This window comes from Oryctolagus cuniculus, chromosome 19 (assembly GCF_964237555.1).
Source record: "Oryctolagus cuniculus chromosome 19, mOryCun1.1, whole genome shotgun sequence".
Taxonomy (NCBI): domain Eukaryota; kingdom Metazoa; phylum Chordata; class Mammalia; order Lagomorpha; family Leporidae; genus Oryctolagus; species Oryctolagus cuniculus.
Window position 1 is genome coordinate 14,191,990 of NC_091450.1, and position 21,512 is coordinate 14,213,501.

General features: G+C 50.8%; 1 protein-coding gene and 1 long non-coding RNA gene across 5 annotated transcripts in view; one reads left to right on the plus strand and one right to left on the minus strand.

The window, feature by feature from the left end:
- Positions 1-3,493: 3,493 nt before the first annotated feature.
- LOC138847105 (thyroid receptor-interacting protein 11-like) lies at positions 3,494-6,879 on the minus strand. The gene has a single exon (XM_070064833.1). The coding sequence runs from the start codon at positions 6,700-6,702 to the stop codon at positions 4,354-4,356; it is 2,349 nt and encodes a 782-aa protein (XP_069920934.1). The 5' UTR covers positions 6,703-6,879; the 3' UTR covers positions 3,494-4,353.
- Positions 6,880-7,962: 1,083 nt separating this feature from the next.
- Positions 7,963-21,512, plus strand: part of LOC138847029 (uncharacterized) — a 64,152-nt gene continuing 50,602 nt past the window's right edge. For all 4 annotated transcript variants that reach the window (XR_011384641.1, XR_011384638.1, XR_011384639.1 and 1 more), the window contains exon 1: positions 7,963-8,128. This is a non-coding gene — a long non-coding RNA (uncharacterized lncRNA). The remainder of the gene's footprint in view (positions 8,129-21,512) is intronic.

Sequence of the window (21,512 nt, forward strand, 5' to 3'; positions counted from 1 at the left end):
CAAAGGGAAGACCTTTCTCTCTCTCTCACTGTCCACTCTGCCTGTCAAAAAAAAAAAAAAAAAAAAAAAAAGGTGTTCTCTTTCCCAGGATGTACCTGTTTCATCCAGGCCCTAGAAGGGGAGACACCATGAAAATCTGGATATTAAGCCCCATGTGAATTTATGGAAGTATCATAAAGTCCCCAGGTAGCTCCCTGCATACAGAGACACACCTCCTACCTCATAAGAGCCAGCATCAGAGGTGAGCACTCTCTGTCATCATGGACCATGGCTGAAGGTGATATTCAGGCTTTCTACACCTCTCCCTGTGGGTAGCTCTCTGGCCCACACATAATGGCTATTTCTCAGTGTGGGGCAACCCAGACTTGCATGTGAATCTATGTTTTCTCTCTTACTGTTAAATAAATCCTGTTTCTATTTGTGTACCTTACAGATGTCTACACTTATAAAGCTTCTATTTGGGGCTGGTGATGTAGTGTAGTGGGTAAAGCTGCCACCTGCAGTGCCGGCATCAATATGGGCATCAGGTCAAGTCCCGGCCACTCCACTTCCCATCCAGCTCTCTGCCATGGCCTGGGAAAGCAGTAGAAGATGGCCCAAGTACTTGGGACCCTGCAGCCACATAGGAGACCTGGAAGAAGCTCCTGGCTCCTGGCTTCAGATCAGGACAGTTCTGGCCGTTGTGGCCATCTGGAGAGTGAACCATCCGATGGAAGACCTCTCTCTCTCTCTCTCTCTACTTCTGCCTCTCTGTAACTCTACCTTTCAAATAAATAAATACAATTTTTTTAAAAAAAGGTTATCTTTGTGTGAACCAGGAACTTGAAAAAGATTAGAATATACCCATATCAACAACAGAATGAAAAAAAAAATTTAATGATGGATTCCAAGTAAAGTTAGTTTAAGAACGCATCCTCTTAAAACCCCTTGGTTGCTCAAATGCTGCTGAAAGGTTTGTTGACAAGACTCTTGGTTGTCAGTCACTTCCCATCCCTCCAGAATACAGGACCAGATCAGACTAGCAATCTGGGTAGATCCAACCAGAATGAAGGCCAAACAAAACCGAGCTACGGGATGATTAAGCAGCGATGTTTTAGAAAAATGATGACATGGGAGAATATAAAAGTGAAAGATGGGGCTGTCGTTGCGGCGTAGAAGGTTAAGCCACTGTCTGCAATGCCAGCATCCCATAAGGTTGCCAGTTCGTCTCAGCTGCTCCACTTCAGAGCCAGCTCCCTGCTAATGGGCCTTGGAAAGTTACAGGAGATGGCCCAAGTGCTTGGACCCCTGCATACACATAGGAGACCTGGATAAAGCTCCTGGCTTCAGCTTGGAACAGCCCTGGGCTCTCATGATCATTTGGGGAGCAAACCAGTGGATTGAAAAATCTCTAACAAGCCTTTAAAATAAATATTTATTTATTTGAAAGAGTTACACACAGAGAGAAGGAAAGCCAGAGAGAAGGAGAGCCAGAGAGAGCCAGAGAGAGAGAGAGAGAGAGAGGTCTTCCATCTGCTGGTTCACTCCCCAACTGGCCACAATGGCCAGAGCTGTGCTGATCTGAAGCCAGGAGCCAGGAGCTTCTTCCAGGTCTCCCACGTGGGTGCAGGGGCCCAAGGACTTGGCCATCCTCCACTGCTTTCCCAGGCCATAGCAGAGAGCTGGATGGGAAGTGGAGCAGCTGGGACTTGAAATGGCCCCCGTGTGGGATGTTGGCACTGCAGATGGTGGCCTTATCTGCTATGCCACAGTGCCAGCCCCCTATAATAAATCTGAAAAAATAAAAGTCAAATTGGAGTCACTGGTGTAAACCCTAAAGTAGAATACATAAAGCTGAGAGGTTATGAAGGGCTCTTATGCATGACTGCCTGATAGTAACTATCACAAAAAGACTGCCAGAGTTAGAGGGCCATCATTTCAAGAGAGATGCCAACTAGATATGATGCTTGGTGTTCTCGAACCGTACGTGAAAACCTATATGCAGCACCCACACTGGTGTTGCCAGACCTGAGAAGGCACTTTAACCTCTTTGTATACATGAGGCAAGTATTAGGACTAACAGCATAGACTCAGAAATCTTGGGAAAATTAAACACCCTGACGCCAGGGCTATGGCTTAGCAGGTAACACCGCCGCCTGCAGTGCTGGCACCCAATTTGGGCACCGGTTTGCGTCCTGGCTGCTCCACTTCCGATCCTGCTCTCTGCTAAGCTATGGCCTGGGGAAGAAGAAGATGGCCCAAGTCCTTGGGCCACTTGCACCCGAGTGGGTGACTCAAAGGAAGCTCCTGGCTCCTGGCTTCAGATCAGCGCAGCTGCAGCCATTTCAGCCATCTGGATGGAAGATCTCTCTTTCTCTCTCTCTGCCTCTTCTGCCTCTCTGTAACTCTTTCAAATAAATAAGTAAATCTAAAGAAAAAAATTAAACACCCCATGGCGTACTTTTCAAAGAATTTGGGCATTGTCGCAGAAGGCTGGCCAGCTTGGTTAAGAACAATAGCGGAGTGACTTACTGCAGGAGGCAGAGTAGTTAACTCTTGGATGGGCCACCTCACTGTGTGCCGCCACTTCTAGATCATCAGGAGGTTCCTGGTTCACTTGCAGCCACTTGGGGAAATTAGACTGGAGGAGAGGAATCTGTAAGCAGTGAAGTCCCTGTTCATTGTCTTTGATGCACTCTTTATCTGGCCCCAGTATCTCCCTTGCCTTGCAGTTCCGTTGTAAAGAGTAACTCATTAAATTAAGGGAGGGACACAAGGGTAAAGGCAGAGCCAAAGTCTTTTGAGTCACAAGGACTCACATTGCTCTACAGCTAACATCTCATTGCTCAAAGTAATACCAATCCGCCCTCAGACCCAGACAGACCAGAGCCCACTCTTGCCATTCCAAAAGAAACCCACTGACCAATCAAGGCAGGCCACGTGCACTGTGTACCAACCAGGGGTCCACACATGAGCTGCTCATGGACTGCAGCCCACACTTTAAACACTAAGATTTAAGTCCTTTCCTTGGGGAGCCTGGGGATTGAGTCAGAGCTGTCTCATTCCTTGCTCTGCAGGTTGCACATAAATCGCTATTACAAAAGATATTTATTTGAAAGGCTGAGTCGCAGAGAGAGAAAGGGAAGGAAAGACAGATCTTCCATCTGCTGGTTCACTCCTCAAATGGCAGCAACAGCCAAGGCTGGGCCAGGCCAAAGCCAGGAGCCAGGAACTTTACCTGGGTCTCCCACGTGGATGGTGAGTGCCTAAGCACTTGGACCACCTTCTGCTGCTTTCCCAGATGAATCAGCAGGGAGCTGGTTTGGAAGAGTAGCTGGGGCTAGAACCAGCACCCACATGGGATGCTGGCATTGCAGGCAGCTGAACCCGCTGAACCACAAGTGCTAGCCCCAGCAATCCTAACTTCTTCCATCCCCTCTCCCTCGCCTACCCTCACCCTCAGGCTGAAATTTGCTGTGTGTCCTGTGAGTGGACCATCTGGGAGGTTCTACAGAAATTCCTCCAAACACTTTTGCAGAGTTTTAAAACTTTATTGAAAATTTGTCACACATTCTGGTGTTCGGTTTAATATTTCCCCCATCTCTCGAAAGCTAGTGGTACTTCCTGTTGGATCTCGCTGTGTGGGTTCTCTGGTTTGCTGCGTGCAAATCTTCTTCTGCAGACAGTTGTGAGGAAGTGTTAAACCTTCCTTCTCATTCAGCCGTACAACACACTGGTTCTCTTGTTCTTTCGCGACAGAGAGCTGTCATGCCTTTCAGCCCTCGTTTGGAGATAATCGTTGACTTTTTCTGGACTCACTATGTGAGGCAACTTCCTGCGGGAACGTTCCAAGTCATCAGCAGGTGAAACTAGGTTTTCCTCCAATATGAGAACTTGGCTAGTGGAGCCAGTATCACTTTTTTTTTTTTTTTTCCTGTTAAGACCTTTATGAACAGGTGCTTCAGTTTGTTGACTTTTTTTGGGAAAAAAGTCAAGTTGTAAACTTTTCTTACAGATTAAAGACAGTTATTAAAAATCTCAACTTGAACAGATCTGAAATAATTTTCAAACCTTAAAAGGTATACTTGAGAAAAACGAGAATTTGAAAAAAAAAACATCTTTAGCTAAAAATAATAAACACCGCGTGCCGCATAGAGAATGGAAATAGTTCTAGTAATCTGGTCAACTGACAAAAAGAAAAGAAAAAGAAAGAGATAAAGAAGAAAGAGAAAGAGAAAAACAAAAAGGAAAAAACATAGTGAGAGTTCGGGCTGTACTATCCCGCTCGCTCCATGCGCCGGAGTTCCACGTCCGTTCGTTGTTGGATGGCGATGGCGGACGACGGCGGCGGCGGCGGCGGCGTGGCGCCCGCGGTCACTCAGCCTGGGCGGCGCCCGGCTTCTCGGCGGCTGGACAGGCGGCTCGGGTCTCCAGGCCGTCGCGGGGTTTGGAGGCGTCGGGGGGCCCGCGTGCGTCACCGCTGTGGCGGTCAGGCGGCTGCAGACCTGGGGCGTCCTCCGCGGGCCGGCTGGGGCGAGGCCGGGCCGTGTTCGCCCCCTCGGGCTGCACGGGAGGCTGGGGGCGCTGCGCTCGTCCGCGCCCGGGGGCTCCCCTCAGGCAGCGAGGGCACAGCAGCCCTCGGGGCCAGCGTGCTCGGGTCTGGCTCTCGGCAGCGCTCTGCGACCCCTCGCTGTCGCTGTCGCTGTCGCTGTCGCGGTCATGGCGCCCAGCGCGCCTCCGCCGCGGGTAGCGTCCGTAATGGCCGCGCTCCGGCGCGTACTGACTGCCTTGCACGGGAGCTCCCCCGGGGCCCGTCACGTTTGCCGCCTCGGCACCCTTCACGCCCTCCACCACGTCCAGCTCCACCGTCTCGCCGTCTCCCACACTGCGAAGGTACTTCCTCGGGTTGTTCTTGGTGATGGCCGTGTGGTGGACGAACACGTCTTCCTTGCTGTCGTGCCTGTGGATGAAGCCATATCCCATTTTGACGTTGAACCATTTTACGGTGCCCAAAACCTTCCTGGCGATGATCTTCTTGTCGCCGGCAGGTGCCAGCCCTGGGAGGCCCCTGCCTGTGGTACTGGTGGTGGGGATGGTGACCAGGGCCGGCTGCGGCAGCCAGGCCTCCGTGGGGCTTCTCGGGGCTCCCGGGGATCCCATGCCAGCCCGTCCACCTTCCTCATCGGCTGTCTCAGGGACCTCAGCACCTGCAGATGGGAGAAGATGGCCGAGCACTCCCCGCAGCTCCTGGAGTAACTTGTCCTGTAGATGTTGACTCTTGCGCTGCAGGGCTCGCTCTTCCGCGTGCGTCTGCTGCAGCGCCAACAGCACCGCATCTTGCTTGCGCTCGAATGCCAGCAGCTTCTCCGGGATGGACTGGAGCACACGGAAGAGCTGCTGTGCTGTTCGCTCTTTCTGCTTCAGCTTCTCCTTCACTGCGTAGCAGTGAAAGTCCCGCTCCTGGAGCTGCATCCGAAGGTTCAGGTTCGAGTCCTGTAAAGCCTTCTCCTTGGTCCTGGCTGTGTCCACTGCGAGCTCCTTCTCTTGGCGCAGTTTGTAGACCTCCATTTCCAGCGCTGACTTGCTTTCTTCTAGGCTCCTCACCGCTTGCCTCAGAGTCGTGTTTTTTCTCACTTTGTTTGCAAGGCGGTTCTTCAGAGAGCGCAGTTGGTCATTTTTGGCTCTAATGAAAAGGCCCTTGCCTGTCACCAGTCTTTGTAAAAAGTCTAGCTTCTTCTTCAGGTGTTCTATCTGAGAAGCCATCTCTTGGTGTTTGCTCATTTCAGGTTGGGCCAAGTGAGTGTCGTCGTCCTCTCTGTCTGTCACAGATGGTGTGGAAAGCTGTCTCAATGCCTTTCGAAGCTCCAGGGACTCGTGTTGGATACTTTGGGCTGGCCTTCTGGCTCGCCCTGCCCGGTCTTCCGTGTACTTCTCTCGATGCTGTGAGAGGCTGTGTTCTTGGAGACTCTCTAGAGAGCCTAGGAGATACTCCTTTCTCAGCCAGCTGTATTCTCTAGCCCAGTCCTTGCCAACGGAGAGTACTTGCTCTCTCTCCCAGGTGTACACTAGGAGGTGTTGCCGAGGATGAAGAGCGCCTTTGGTGTCAATGGACGCAGCTGCCGCAGAGTCCGTGCCCTGCGTCTCCACCTCTGTCACCTCTTGATGATGTTTTATCTCCTCCTCCAGAAAACCGTTGATGACCGTCAGCTGAGAGACCTCAGACAGCAGACTGGCGAGAGCCTTGAGCAGCTCACTAGGTGCACGTTCCCTCTGTCTTGCTTTCTCATTAATTAGGTCTAGTTCTTGTCTCAAGACATTCTCTGTATTTTCGGCAGCAGATACCTTGATGTTCAGATCTTGCACTCTGTCTTCCAGTTCTTGCATGTCCCTGGTGGATTTCAGTTGCTGGACCTGTTGTTTCTCCAGTTGGCTCTCTAGCGCCAGCTGCCTTGCCTGGAGAAGCTGGATTTCAGCCTCTTTCTCTTGTAAGGTGCAGCGGTACTGGGTGGCCTGCAGGTGGTTCCTCAGCTCTGCTGCCTGGTACTTTTCTTCCAGCTCTCTGCAGAGACTTCTTAGCCTCTCATCCTGCAAGGATTCCACACCCTTCCTCAGCACCCCCTTTGTAACGTCCGATAATTGGCTCCCGAGGGAAGCCACGTTGTCTTTCACGTGCCTCAGGGAGAGGCCTAAGCCGGAGCCAAGGCCACCAAGCCACGAGGACATTGCTGCGGGTCACAGAACTGACCTGGGTCGCTTCGGGAAAGCGTCCAGGGCAGTCGGACAGTCCCGCCAAGTGTCGCCGCCCCAGCGCGCGCTGGGGGCTTATATAGGGCAGAACCACAATGGGCCTTATTCTCCATCACAGGGCCTTGCCCGGAGAGCCCAGGCCGCGCCCACCGGCCGCCGCCCCGTCCCCCCAAAGCCTGCTGGCGCCGTCGGCCCTTGGCCCCTGCTCCCCAGCGCCAGGCGCTGCCGGCACCACACCGCGAAAAGCCCCCAAATAAAAGATCTTTCCCAGAGCGTGTGCGAGCCCCGGTATAAAAATACAGGGGCTGGCCGTTCTGTCGCCCCCTCCCCGGGCTCGGAATACCCACATTCCACATCCAAGCCTCTGGGTGGAGTCTAGGACCCCCTCCAGAGCCCAATTTCCTGCCCATGCGCAGTAGGGAGGCCGCCAGACCCCTGCCGCCCACGTGGGAGAAGCGACCCAGTGCCTGCCTCCTGGCTTCCGCCTGCCTGGCCCTGTTCTGGCTGTTGCAGGCTTTTGGGGAGCAAACCCTTAGCAGATGCGAGCCTTACTCGCTCGCTCGCTCTCTGCTCTGCCTTTCAAATAAATACAAAAAAATGTTTGTAAGGAGTAACACATGTCACCGTTCCCCTTTTCATTATTGCACTGAGTCGCAACATTGGTGTTCCGCAACCTTGTTATTTTCACCCCACAATCATTTGTTGAATGGAAGGAAGGTTTTCCCACGGTGAAACACAGCCATCTGAGCGGTACCTTCAGAGCGTACTGAAAGAGGTCTACACCCGCGCACAAGCCTGGCGCACGGGAGGCCATCGGCTGTTTCCGTCCCGGGACTAGCCCGCATCTTGGAGTTAGGGCCGGTGTTAGTGATTTACTCGTGTGTTGTCCTTGTGTCCGTTGTTCGCGGTCTCCTCAGGGTGGTGGGTTTGAAATGATCGAACCCCACCGGACCGTATCGATCTATCGATCAGCTAACCATAAGGGCACCGAGCTGGGGCGCCACACGAGGCGCGGGTTCAGGGACCGAAAGCGACTAGAGCGGTGGTGGCGCGGTGAGGGGCCCCGGCGGGGCGGCCGAGGCTCCCAGGGCCGGCGCCCGGGCCCTCGCTCGCTCTCCTCCCTGGTTCGGCCTGGCTCGGCTCGGCCTCCTCGCGGGCGGGCGGGCGGCGCCGCTGGAAGTGACGCGGCGAAGGCGGGGCCGGGCCGGGGAAGCCGCCGCCGCCGCCGCCGCCGCCGCCGCCGCCGCCGCCGCCGCCGCCGCCGCCGCCTGGGCCGGGAAGCGATGTAGGAGCCGCCAGGCCGTCCCCTGCTTCGCCCGGCCCGAGCCCCGCGGGCTGCCGCCGCCGCCATGAAGAAGCAGTTCAACCGCATGAAGCAGCTGGCCAACCAGACCGTGGGCAGGCGAGTGCGCCGGGCCGGGGCGGGCCGGGGCGGGCCGGGGTCGCCTCGGGGTTGGGGGCGGGCGGCCCCTCCTCGGGCCCAGCGGCTTCCCGAGCGGCCTCAAGAGCCCCGCCCGGGGCCCCGCGGAGCTCGGAGTCGGGGGGCTGTGCCGCGCCGGGGCCTGGGCGCCGAGCGAGCTCCGGGCGGCTCCCCCGAGACGAGCCGGGCGGCCCGCTGCCTCCTCCAGGGCCACCCCTCGGGGCTGCGGGCTGCTCATTGTCCCGGCCCGGAGCAGCGTTGCCCTTGCGGGACTAGTAGACCCGATCCTTAGCTTCCCTCTTCGGGGGTCGAGTCTGCCCGGGCTCGCCGCCTCGTGCTGAACCTCCCCCGTCCCTTTCTGTGCCCAGCGCTGTGCAGAGGGGGCTTGCCTTGCCAGCCCCTCCCCGCCGTGGCGAGCCCCTTCTCCTGCAAGTGCACGGTGGCCGGAGGGTAGCTAAAGGCTGATGAAAGCCGCTCGGATTTGCTCGGGGAAATTCGGAAGGTGCTGCTGTCTCCAACCCTGGGCTTAGATAGGAACTCTGAGAGCGGCTGCAAGTTCTTGACATTTAGAAATCCGGGGTTGGGAGGAAAAGGATTTTTGGAGACACCTTGTGCCCGTGACACAGTCTTCCCCCTTGGAGTTGGAGACGGATGCTTGCTCATCCGTGGCTCTTTGGTGCTGCTGTCACGCTTAAGCAGAATCGTTATTGATTATTAAGTGACAAAAGTGAGCTGGAGTGCGTGGGTGAACAGGATGTCGGAGCAGGAATGATTTGTGGTTTGGAGAACTTCTCAGAGGTGGTTATCATGAGCGCTATCGGCTGGGCCAAGCATTTCAAGGACTTCCAGGGCAGCTGGGCTGTGCTGTAACCCAATTTACTGTTTATTCTGCGAAGAGATATGAAAGTGTGAATTTTTCACAGCTCTTGCTGCAGCTTCTCCTTTTTTTTTTTTTTAAACAGTAAAGGGGAGTTTGGTTTGGCTGCAGCACGTGGGACACTTCTTTTTCTGTGTGTCTGTGAAAATACTTTTACTTCCTCTTGAGTTTTCTAAATTTGCTTTTTACACTGTTTCGTTTCCTTCAACGTTTTTTGCTTAGTTTTGTCCTTTTTCTTTCCTTGCCCTGCCATGGTGTCTTTGGTGGGCCTTTCTCCCGTTTGGAGAGTTAATCCCTGCTCCTGACGTGTGGCCAAGGCTCCTTTGCTGTTATCTGTGGGAAAATTAAAGAAATAATGGCAGGAGGAAGGTGGACGTGAGTAGTAATAGGGGCTGAAGTCTCAAGCAAGGATCTGCAAGCGAATGATAGAAGTCCTTGTGAGTTTGGTGCCTGCCTTCGTGCAGTCTAGAATTACTGCTCAGTGCTTAGATGGTCACTTTGGCTTTTTTTTTTTTTTTTTTTTTTACATTGTTGTGTCAGGCAAGGAAAGTTTGCTGTTTCCAGGCAAAGTTCTGAGAGCTCTGGGTCTATAAAGCCATTTAGGGTCTCTAGTTCCTGCTTCCTCTTAGGCTTCTCCTCTCACACTTTAAATTCCAGCCTAGCTTGCCTGCTTTCAGTTTCTAGGGGAGGCCATGCTTTCTCCATTTCTGACCTGGAACTCTGGGAAGTCTGTCTCACCACACCTTGCCTGTGGCCACCTCAGTCTTCAAGTCTTCCTTTAGAGGTCTCTGTGCCTCTGGAAGCCTTCCGTCCCGGGTGTTTCCTACTCCCCTGCACCCCTGCTTTTCTATAACGTGGTTTCCCCCTGTCTGTGCTCTCGGTGGCACTGAACACCTGGAGAGTCCTTGCTGTGTTGCCTTTCATGCCCAGGGTCAGCTATGGGTCCTGCCACATGATAGATGCTCATTGAACGCTGTTAACTCCAGGATTCTGGTTCTTACTGGATTGCCCTGGTGGTGTGGGCTCCAGTATGGGAAACGGTGAACTAAATAGAGGGGTGATTCATGCTGGAAGTGTAATTCTGGATCTGATCTTTGACTTTGTTTGAAAATCTTTATTGCTAGATGCCAGTGGAAGCTGCAGCTATTGCAGAGCTATTAAGGGTGTGGTGTTTATGCACCCAAAGTCAGAACATCTGTCTACACTGAGGAACCTGTTGCATTTCTTACTTGCTGATTTCCTAGATATTTTTGTATTTTTTTTCCACTTAACATCATCACAAAAGACTAGGAAAGAAAAAAATGGAAGCAGGAGAGAGCCCCCGAATGCCTAGTTCTTGGAAGCAGATGGATGGTGTGTATCAGAATCAGGATCCTGAATGTATTTGGGTAAAGATGAAGGCTAGAAGCCTAGAAGATCCCGCACCCCCCCTCCGCCCTTCATGATCTGGGTGGAGAAGGAAGCTCTACATGTGAGTGGCATGCCCCTTGGTTGGTGGTGTCTTGCAATGAAGTCTTCTCCCTAGCATGGAGACCTTGTGACTAACCCCACGGTGGGGCTCCTTGGGATGGACATGTGGAGAGTTAGTAATGCCTGGACGAGTGAGTACTCATGATGCAATTTGTTTACGATGGGTGGGTGAGACTGTGCGAGAAGATGGTCTAGTGGATCATCGGGGCAAAGCTTGGGAGCTGGGGTCCTGATGTGGTGTCCCAAAGAGGAGACGTGGGTGGTTCTTCTAGTCCACTGCCTTTGTTGATTGAGGCATTCAACAGGAGCTTGTCAGCCCAGACTGTTCCCCCCTGTACATTAAAGAATAAGGGTGAATGCCTGGTTTCTGCCCTGAAGGAGCTCAGTAGATTTGTAGAGGAGATAGGGAAGCAGAACATAATTATGTCCAGGAGATAAGTGCAGGGCCGATGCAGAGGGCAAAACCTAGCTGTGACTGGGTGGACTGAGGTCGCCCAAGTTTTCCAGAGGAGAAAGTATGAGCAGAGCCTTTGATTTTTCCTCCATCTTTAAGCACTTTCAGGTTTTTCTTGTACTGACTGTGTCTCTTTGGGTGGAAGGAAATCCAATTCAGGTGCCTTGACCAAAGATAGAAATGGGCACATAAATGACCAAAGGAGACCAAGAGTAGTGTGGCTTCATAGTTTGCTGGAGCCAGAGAGTTCCACTCCTTACTAGGCAGTGTCCACAGGGAGACCCCCTGCCCCCGACAGTCTCCCATTGTCCTCAGTTGAAGTCACAGAGGGAAAGAATATTTTTCTCCTGGTCCCTGTCGCCAGAATCCTAGGATTGGCTCTGAATGCCTTTGAGTCATAGGCTTTGCCTGGAAATGGAATGGTGTCAGCCCCACCCCAGCCCTATGGACTGAGGGTAGAGGAGTGCTGCCTCCCCAGGGTAAACTGGGTGCTGTTACCGGCCAAAGGGGAGAATGTGTGTGGGTCAGGCAAGCATGGACATCATACAGTGTGTTCTGCAGTCCTGCTGGAATGAACAAGAGATGTTTTGTTTCTTGAAAACCTTTAATGAAGGCGATCCGGTGGACACGGATGGTGCTCTCGGGCAGGCCACGTCTTAAATGGGGAAGGTGTACACCAGGACCAGGAGCTTGGTGTTATGGGAGGTGTCAAGGAACGGAGGAATCTGAGGGGTGGAACTAAGAGGGCACAGTACCCAGGCTCCGGGAGGGAGCATCTCCCTGGGTATTGATTCCGCAGTGACCAGTTTTCCCTGGAACTCGGAATGCTTTTCCAGATGGTTGTCTTTAGATAAGCCAAGGTTATAAACCCAAATGCCTGGAGGGCCAGGCTAGTAAAATCAATGTCTGCTGTGAGCCAGGTAGGAATGTGGACCCTGTGTGCCCTGATCTTTGGTGTTTTCAAGAAAACCTTGAAATCTGGACTTCAGTGAACGATAGGCGGGCATTCGTTTCAAATTCAGCAACCCCCATGATGCTACAGGGGTTCTTCAAGACCTTGTGCCAAAATGGAATTAAAAGTTAAGCTCATTTTGTTACAAAGCTGTTTAGAAATCCAGGCATAGTTTTCCTACAGTGTGAAGACCCCTTGTACACGGAACTAAACAAAATGCTTTGAGGCCAGATGTGGCCAGATGTGGCCATAGTAGAAAGCTGGATTGGAAGTAGAGCAGCCGGGACTCGAACCGGTACCCATATGGGATGCCGGCACTTCAGGCCAGGGTGTTAACCTGCTGTGCCACAGCACCAGCCCCAAGCAGTATTTCTCAGAGTGGACAGGTAGGTGTGCTCTGCTTCTGGACCAGGCGTTCCATCCAGCATCTGCATTGAGTTGGGGTGGAAAGCGGCCCTGCATCTTTGCAATGTCTTTTTAGTCTGATCTGCCATGGCCTTGTTGTTACATGTATGTTGTGAAATTCTAGAATATCAGGAGTATTTCTAGATGAGCTGGGAAATAAACCAGATGTGAAAGGATGTGATCATGTTGGCATCATCCTTTGTGAATCACAAACTTTGTGGGAAATACACATTATCTTTTAATTCTCCTTGTCTGTGAACCTCTCAGAGTGCCCTTGTGTTGTGAACTTGCCCTGCGTCCGAGGTTTTTAGTTAAACCTGGAGGGTTTGACCTGGGGCCCCAGAGTCAGTGTGTGCACCGTGAGTTCTGTCGGATCACGGTTGTTTTGTGTGCGTCCTTCTCTTTTTCAAATACAGGTAGGTGCTGTAGTACTTAATCAGCTACAGATCCCTTTCAGAATATGGTTACACCCCAATTTGTTTGTGTGTATTGTTTACTTAAATGTAGTTATTAAAAGTAAATTCACAGGGGGCCGGCGCTGCGGCTCACTAGGCTAATCTTCTGCCTGCAGCGCCGGCACACCGGGTTCTAGTTCCATTCAGGACGCCAGATTCTGTCCCGGTTGCCCCTCTTCCAGGCCAGCTCTCTGCTGTGGCCTGGGAGTGCAGTGGAGGATGGCCCAAGTCCTTGGGCCCTGCACCCCATGGGAGACCAGGAGAAGCACCTGGCTCCTGCCATCGGATCAGCGCGGTGTGCTTGCTGCAGCGCCCCGGCTGCAGCAGCCATTGTGGGGTGAACCAACAGCACAGGAAGACCTTTCTCTCTGTCTGTCTCTCTCACTGTCTACTCTGCCTGTCAAAAAAAATTTTAAAAAAGAAGGAAAAAAAAAAAGTAAATTCACAGGGACTGCTGCCTGCAACGCCAGCATCCCATGCTAGCACCGGTTAGATCCTGGCTGCTCCACTTCCCTTCCAGCTCTCTGCTATTGGCCTGGGAAAGCAGCAAGAGATGGCCCAAGTGTTTGGATCCCTGCCACCCACGTGGGAGACCCAGATGAAGTTCATGGCTCCTGGCTTTGGCTTGACTTGGTGCCGGCTGTTGTGGCCCTTGGAAAGTGAACCAGTGGATGGAACATCTGTGTGTCTCTCTGTCTCTCCCTCTCTCTCTGTACCTCTTTCAAATACATTTCTTAAAAAAAGTAACTTCATAGTCCCTAATCTGAAACCTTTGGGGCCAATGAACTTTAGAATTCTGAATTTTTCAGGTGTTGGCAGAGTAATGATGGTCATCAATGGTATCTTCAATGGGCCTGGGGCACACCAGCAGTCAAACATACTGTTAATTTTATAGTGAAATGTATGAATCTAGCCACACTAAATGGAAACATAAAGCTTATAAATAGCCTCATGTCAGTTCAGGTCAAGTGTTGTTGCCAAGTGAGTTACAAACAAACTTGTTTTTGGAGTGTTTTGGATTTAAAATGCTGAGTAGAGATTGCGGATCTGCCCTGCTTTTAGTAATAGACCTGTTGAGTTTGCATAATTATTTTACTTTAGATAATGTTTCTCATACCCAAATGGTTGGAAACCACAATTGTGATGTACCAGGGGAGGTCGTGAATTATGATGTATAAGGGGCAGTCGTGAATTATGATGTACAAGCAGGGGTCACAGATTGTGATGTATAAGCCGAGGTCACACTTACGATGCAGAAGCCAAGCAGGTAAAATGAGTAAGTGAAATGGGAAGTAGGTGGAACAGCAGGGCATGGTGGGGACTGCGGTGTGCTGCCAAGTACATGGCCATTTAAAGGTGTTGCTCCTGTTCAGCCATTTGTTGCCATGGTGCATGTGGGTGCAGTGGAGCCACACCTTCCCATTTTTTTTAAAATGAGTTTTTTTAAGATTTATTTATTTTTTTTGGAATAGTTACACAGAGAGAGAAGGAGAGGCAGAGAGAGAGGGAGAGAGAGAGAGCGAGCGAGCTTCCATCCGCTGGTTCACTCCCCAGTTGGCCACAACAATCCGAAGCCAGCAGCCAGGAGCTTCTTCCAGGTCTCCCATGCAGGTGCAGGGGCCCAAGGACTTGGGCCATAGCAGAGAGCAGGATTGGAAGTGGAGCAGCCAGGACTTGAACTGGCGCTCATATGTATGCTGGTGCTTCAGGCCAGGGCGTTAACCCGCTGCGCCACAGCACTGGCCCCCACACCTTCCCATTTTTAAGGATGCTCTAGACTGCTGGCTTCCATATGAAGTTTTTTGATATTTAAATGTTGGCAACTAAAAAAAAAAATCCAGTATGTAGGCCAAATAAAACATATCTGTAATCTTTATCTGGCCTTGGGCTGTCTGCCCAAGGTATGAAAAGTTGTCAGTGGTGGTAGAAATAAAGTATTTCTTAAGCTTTGGAGGGGTACATTTGTTTTATCTTTATTTGTTATTTCTTACATACTGGGTGTTTTTGTGTATAACATATCTCATAATAATACACTCACTGATGGGCACTTTATTTTAAAACTGCCTTATTTTCTAGCCAGTAGGCAGTTTTCTGTGTCATCTACAAATGGGAAACTTCAAAGTTACTTTTCTTGGAGAAGTTAATGATATCCTCTCCTTAAAAATAGGAGCACTTTTAAAACAGGTTTGAGTTAAAGGAGGTTCGATTATGACTGTCCCACGTTTGCACAGTCACGGTCAAGACGGCATTGCTGTACCACTGTGTCCGCTCTGTAAGACCTGGGTTCCCGTGCCACACTCTGTCCCATTAATTACAGCTTAGTGATTAGTCGCACTGGCTGCTTGCTTGTGCCGTGCTAAGATGTTTCTGCCTTCCTCTGCTTTCCCAGGTGTCTTCTTAGCAGAGATGCTGCTCTGCTAGTCCTCGACGCGATCTCTCCTTGAATGTTTCATGAGCATTTCTTCTATAGTTTCTCGGTGTTCTTCCACGTGGTTCAGCCAAGTTCATGCTGCTTAAGGACTCTATATTATAAATTGGAGACTAAATAAGCAGGTGATCAGAGGAGTATAAATAAATGAATGTTTAAAAACTCACAGAACTTCTTTCCAAGCGCCTACTGGCTACCTGTCACCTGTCAGGGTGAACATTTTAAATCAGCCAGCTTGGATTTCATGTGGTCATTGGATAGGTGCAGATGCCTGGGCTGGAGCGGCCACTTGAAACCATGCCCTGCTGCACCGTGGGGAGGTACAGCACAGTATTTACTGCATCAGGTGTGTGTGTGCTAGGCCTGAGGGAGCAGGGGCACAGGCACGAGTGGCTCTGAGACGTGCTTGGAGGGTCAGCGAGGATTTCTGTGGACATGTAACACTGGAGGGACTTTTTTTTTTTTTTTTTAAGACTTATTGTTTGAAAGAGAGAGAGAAAGAGAGACATTAAGAGAGAGAAATCTTCTATCCCCTGGTCCACTCTCCAAATGCCCGCAGTGTTTAGGCTGTGTCAGTGAGAAGCCAGGAACAGGAACTCCGTCCTGGTCCCCTACGTGGGTCGCAGGGGCTGCCTTTTGCTTCTCTCCCAGGCCTGTTAGCAGGGACCTCGAAGTGGAAAAGCCAGGACTTGAACTGGTGCTCTGAGCCACTGCCCCATGACTCAGACCCTTGACTGAGCTTAAGAGCAGGCAGCTAGAGACAACAGATGGTTGAGAATCCAAGAGGGCAGAAACCGTTTTAGGGAAACCTCATACTCTGAAAATTGTATCCTTCAGTTTAACAGTTAAACCCCTGTTGTGTGCTTCTTAGGAGGGGAACAACTTTGTCCAGCTCTTTTATTTTTAAATCAGTTGGTAGTGAATGGCTCTTTGTTAGATCTACTTATTGTTTAAGGCCAGAGTGACTGTGCCATTTCAGTTTATAGCCCCTAGATGCATTTCCATCCAAAAGAAAGTATAAGTTGGTTCCTGGGAGCTTTAAAAAGCTTTCAGACCAGCATAATGTTCTTTGCCTAGTGTAAACTGATGGTCACCTTTCCCCCAACTTGGCAGTCTTCTTGCAAGTTAAAATCTATCATGACTGCATATAGTGTAACTTTTTATTTTCTTTACTTCCAGCTGTACTTGGACATCTGCTATTTTAGTACTCTCAGGATTTCTGTAGTTTTGGACCTACCAGGGTTAATTCTCCCCCAAACAACCCCAAGATGGCAGGACTAAATGATGCAGACAATTGAGAAAGATGATTTGATACTTAGGAAGAGAACTCTGATAACAGGCAGAGGGAGGAGGGGAAAGAAGACTACTAGGAAATTGCTGAAATAGGCTGAGAGAGGAGAGGACAGCCAGAAATCAGGCGGTACCACTGGGGAACGATTGGGGAAAAAATACCTAATACCATGATGTTCGGCAAGAAGAAAAGAGAAAGTGAAGAGCTGAAAAGGTTCAGGTTATGGCTGGATTTTATGTTCTGAAATAGGTAACACAATAATACTCACTTTTCCATGGCTTTATAATGATTTTTTTTTCTTTTGAAGTTTCATTTGTTTTCATTTTAATTGGAAGACAGAGACAGAGATCAGCCATTCACTGGTTCACTCCCCAATTGCCTGCCACAGCACAGGCTGATCCAGGCCAAAGCGAGGAGCCAGGAACGCCATCTGGGTCTCCCACGTGCATGGCAGGGACCCAAGTACTTGGGCCGTCTTCCGCTGCCTTCCTGGGCACATCATCAGAAAGCTGGATTAGAAGTGGAGTAGTCGGGGCCGGCGCCGCGGCTCACTAGGCTAATCCTCCGCCTAGCGGCGCCGGCACACCGGGTTCTAGTCCCGGTCGGGGCACCGGGTTCTGTCCCGGTTGCCCCTCTTCCAGGCCAGCCCTCTGCGGTGGCCAGGGAGTGCAGTGGAGGATGGCCCAGGTGCTTGGGCCCTGCACCCCATGGGAGACCAGGATAAGCACCTGGCTCCTGGCTCCTGCCATCGGATCAGCGCGGTGCGCCGGCCGCAGCGCGCCGGCCGCGGCGGCCATTGGAGGGTGAACCAACGGCAAAGGAAGACCTTTCTCTCTGTCTCTCTCTCTCTCACTGTCCACTCTGCCTGTAAAAAAAAAAAATAATAATAAAAAAAAAAAAGAAAAAAAAAAAAAAAAAAAGAAGTGGAGTAGTTGGGACTCCAGTACGGGATGCTAGCATAGCAAGTAGTAGCTTAACTTGGATGTACCACAACACTGGCCTCAAACATGTAATTCTTATATATATTTTAACCTTGGGTTGGCCTTTCTCTAATATTCCATTGATTTATACCTTGGGGTGTGCGTATATGTGGGCATCAGTGTGCCACTGTTTTTCATATTAATCTGTAATGTATTTTAAATCTGGTAGAGCTGTTCTCTCAATTTTTCCTTCTCAGTTTTTCTCTCAATTTTGTATAAGACAAATGTTGGTGTCACCTTTTTCCTAATTTTCTCGGAAAATTCATTTAGGGTTTTGATAGGCTCATTCATTCAAATAAATTTTATTGGGTATCTGATATGGGGTAGGCCCTGAGGGTATAAAATAAATGAAACCCAGGCATTTATGGCCCAGTAAGTGTATGAGTAATACCTTGAGAAGAATTGGTATTTTTTTAAAGATTTATTTTATTTATTTGAAAGTCAGAGTTGCACACAGAGAGAAGGAGAGGCAGAAAGAGAAAGAGGTCTTCCATCCGCTGGTTCACTCCCCAGTTGGGCGCATCAGCCAGAGCTGTGCTGATCTGAATCCAGGAGCCAGGGGCTTCCTCTGGGGCTTCCCATGTGGGTGTAGGGGTCTAAGGACCTGGGCCATCTTCTTCTACTGCATTTCCAGGCCATAGCAGAGAGCTGGATCGGAAGTGGAGCTGCTGGGAATGGAATCGGTGCCCATATGGGATGCCGGCACTGCAGGCGGTGGCTTTACCTGTGGCACCACAGCGCCGGCCCCAGAATTGATACTTTTTTTTTTTTTAAGATTTATTTTATTTATTTGAAAGACAGTTACAGAGAGAGGTAGAGGCAGAGAGAGAGAGAGAGAGAGAGAGAGAGTCTTCCATCTGCTGGTTCACTCTCCAGATGGCCACAACGACCACAGATGCACCGATCTGAAGCCAGGAGCCAGGAGCTTCCTCCAGGTCTCTCACATGGGTGCAGGGGCCCAAGGGCTTGAACCATCTTCTACTGCTTTCCCAGGCCACAGCAGAGAGCTGGATCGGAAGTGGAGCAGCCGGGACTAGAGCCGGCGCCCATATGGGATGCCAGCACTTCAGGCCAGGGCTTTAATCTGCTGCACCACAGCACTGGCCCCCAGAATTACTACTCTTAAAACACGAATATAGTGGGGCTGGCCTTGTGGCATAGCAGGTTAAGCCCACCTTAGCGCTGCTGTCATCCCATAAGGGTGACGTTTTGAGTGCTGGCTGCGGTGCTTCCCATCCTGCTCCCTGCAGATGGCGCCTGGGAAAGCAGCTGAAGATGGCAGGGAGCTGGATCGGAAGTGGAGCAGCCAGGACTTGAACCGGCATCCATATGGGATGCCAGCACTGCAGGCGGCAGCTTTACCTGCTGCGCCACAGCGCTGGCCCCTTGCTTCTTTTGAGCCACACATATTTAGTGTATCTATGTTTCAAGTGGTTATGTATTTATTTTTTAAAGATTTATTTATTTGAAAGGCAGAGGAAGAGAGAGAGGTCTTCCATCCACTAGTTTCCCCAGATAGTTGCAATAGTTAGAGCTGAGCCGCTCCAAAGCCAGGAGCGAGGAGCTTCTTCCAGGTCTCCCACGCAGGGGCTGGGGCCCAAGGACTTGGGCCATCTTCCACTGCTTTCCCAGGCCATGGCAGAGAGCTGCATTGGAAGGGGAGCAGCCAGGTCTCAAACGGGTACCCATATGGGGTGCTGGCACTGCAGGTGGCAGCTTTATCTGCTGCAAAACAGTGCCGGCCCCTTTAGTGTGTCTGATATTTGAGCCTTTATTCTGTATCTTAGTCATAATGTTGGCAGGTGTTCTTAAAAGCAGAATGCTGAATTTGTAGCACTCCAACCCTATGGAGAAGGCAATGTGATTCACTTTAGAATTAGGGAGGAGTTAGAAGGGGAAGTTGTAAAACGAAGAGTGTAAATGAAGCAGACATGGGAGTATGTTAATGTCATTAATCCAAAGTGGGCAGTAGACTTAATCGTAGGCTCTGAAGCCTTGCTACCTGTGGATTGAAATGGAGGCTATTATTATTTACTTGAAAGATTTATATATTTATCTGAAAGGCCGAGTGACAGAAATCTTCCATTTGCTGATTCACTCCACAGATGGCCACAACCACCAGGGCTGTATCAGACCTTGGCTAGGAGCCAAGAATTCCATCCAGGTCTCCCACAGGAGTGTCAGGGACCCACATACTTGGGCCATTGTCTGCTGATTTCCCACGTACATTAGCAGGGAGCTGGATCAGAAGCAGAGCAGCTGGGAGTGCCACCCCAAACAGCAACTTAACCTGCTGCACTATGACGCCCACCCCAGGTGGAGGCTCTAACAACTCTTGCTGGGAAAAATCATTCACACACACAGATACCCATATCGTTTCATGGGCTAGACAGACATCCTCAAGCCCCTGGAAAAGAACCCAGGATTCGAGACATTGGGTGTAGCAGTTAAGGCACCTCTTGGAACTCCTGCAACCCATATTAGATTCCTTGGTTCCAGTCCCAGCTCTGTTCTCAGTTTCAGCTTCTTGCTAATGTTGCACCCTTGGAGGAAGTGCTTGATGGTCCAAAGGGTTGGGTCCCTGCTGCTCTCATGGGGGACTTGGATCTTGGCTCCTGATTTCTGCCTGGCCCAGCCCTGGCCTTTGGAGGGCATTTGAGGAATCAACCAGCAGGTGGGAGATCTCTTTCTGTCTCAGCCTCTCTGCTTTCAACTGAATAAAATCACCAAACACCTGGCCTATATAAAAAAAGACACAGAAAACCCAAGTATGTGGTTGACAGCGGGGAGCCCACACAGAAGCTTCTAGAGAAACACACTGCAGGTGTGTGCTCCCAGGTCTGTCTCTCCTCTGTGCGAGTGGTTCTGCCAGTTCCCAGAACTGAGAGTCTCCCCCGCACACGAGCAGAAATGTGGTTCTTTGTGATGCGATTTGCTGGTCTGGCAATTACTTTCCCTTAAGAATTGACTTTCTTGGCAAGGAGTTCATTCCGTTTTCAAAAGTTTTCAGACCAGGGCTGAAACATCCCGAAACTGCAGTAGAAGTGCAGGGGACTGGATCTGGGGACTCAGAGTCCGGCTGTGCCGTCCGCCGGCTCACTCCCTGACCTTGGCTTGTAACACGACCATGCTTGTAACATGGGGCTCCTGATAACGCACAGGGACCGGCCCCGGTCTGGTTAAGAAGCGGGCAAGTGCTGAGGAGGCAGCAAAGATGGCGAGGAAACAGCACAAGACGACAGGCTGCACTGGGGAAATAGGTCAGATTCTACCTACCACTCTGGGCCAAGGTAAATTCTGACAGATTAGGAGTTTCACGAGAAAAATAAAACCATAAAATACATAGAAGAAAAGATAGCTCACAGTGGGGAGTACTTCATAGTTTAGCAGAAAATTGCAAAGAATGAAGAATAATAGATGATCACATAATAATTAAACTTTTGCCTGTTATTAAATAAATATATAATGCCATCATAATTAAAATCATGTCGAGTGACTACTTGGAGAAAGCCAAGGGCACCACAGCAGAGGGGCGATATCCTTAATGCATGAAGCGCTAATCAACTTGAAGAACTCCCCTTTCACGAGTGCAGATCCTGAGCAGAAGGTTCTCAGATGAGGTACAGACGCCCAGTAAATACGTGTGGCCCTTCCGCAGTGCAAGTAATCAAGGAAACGCAAGGCTTCAAGGCTTCATTTGTCACTTCTTTTGCTTAGTAAGTCGCAGAGTTCAAGACAATGACCTTTTGCTTTATGGGGTGTGGCGAGAGAGGCCGGGCAGTGCGCGCGCCCGTGGGAATGCAAAGCGACGTGCTCTGCCAGGAGGCAAGCTGCCCCTGCCCTGTAAGGACCACTGATAAAGTCTTAACCCTAACCTTTTGTCCTCTGTGCACCCCCAGCCCCTACCGTTCCAGACTCCCGTCTGCCTCCTGAGTCAGTCACGCCGGTTACTCTTTGACATCACTCTCAAATCTGTCCAGCTGGCCTTTTTCTGTCACCTGTGCTGCCAGCTAACAGCCTGGGTCTGTGTCTTTTTGACCTCTCCACTCCCAGA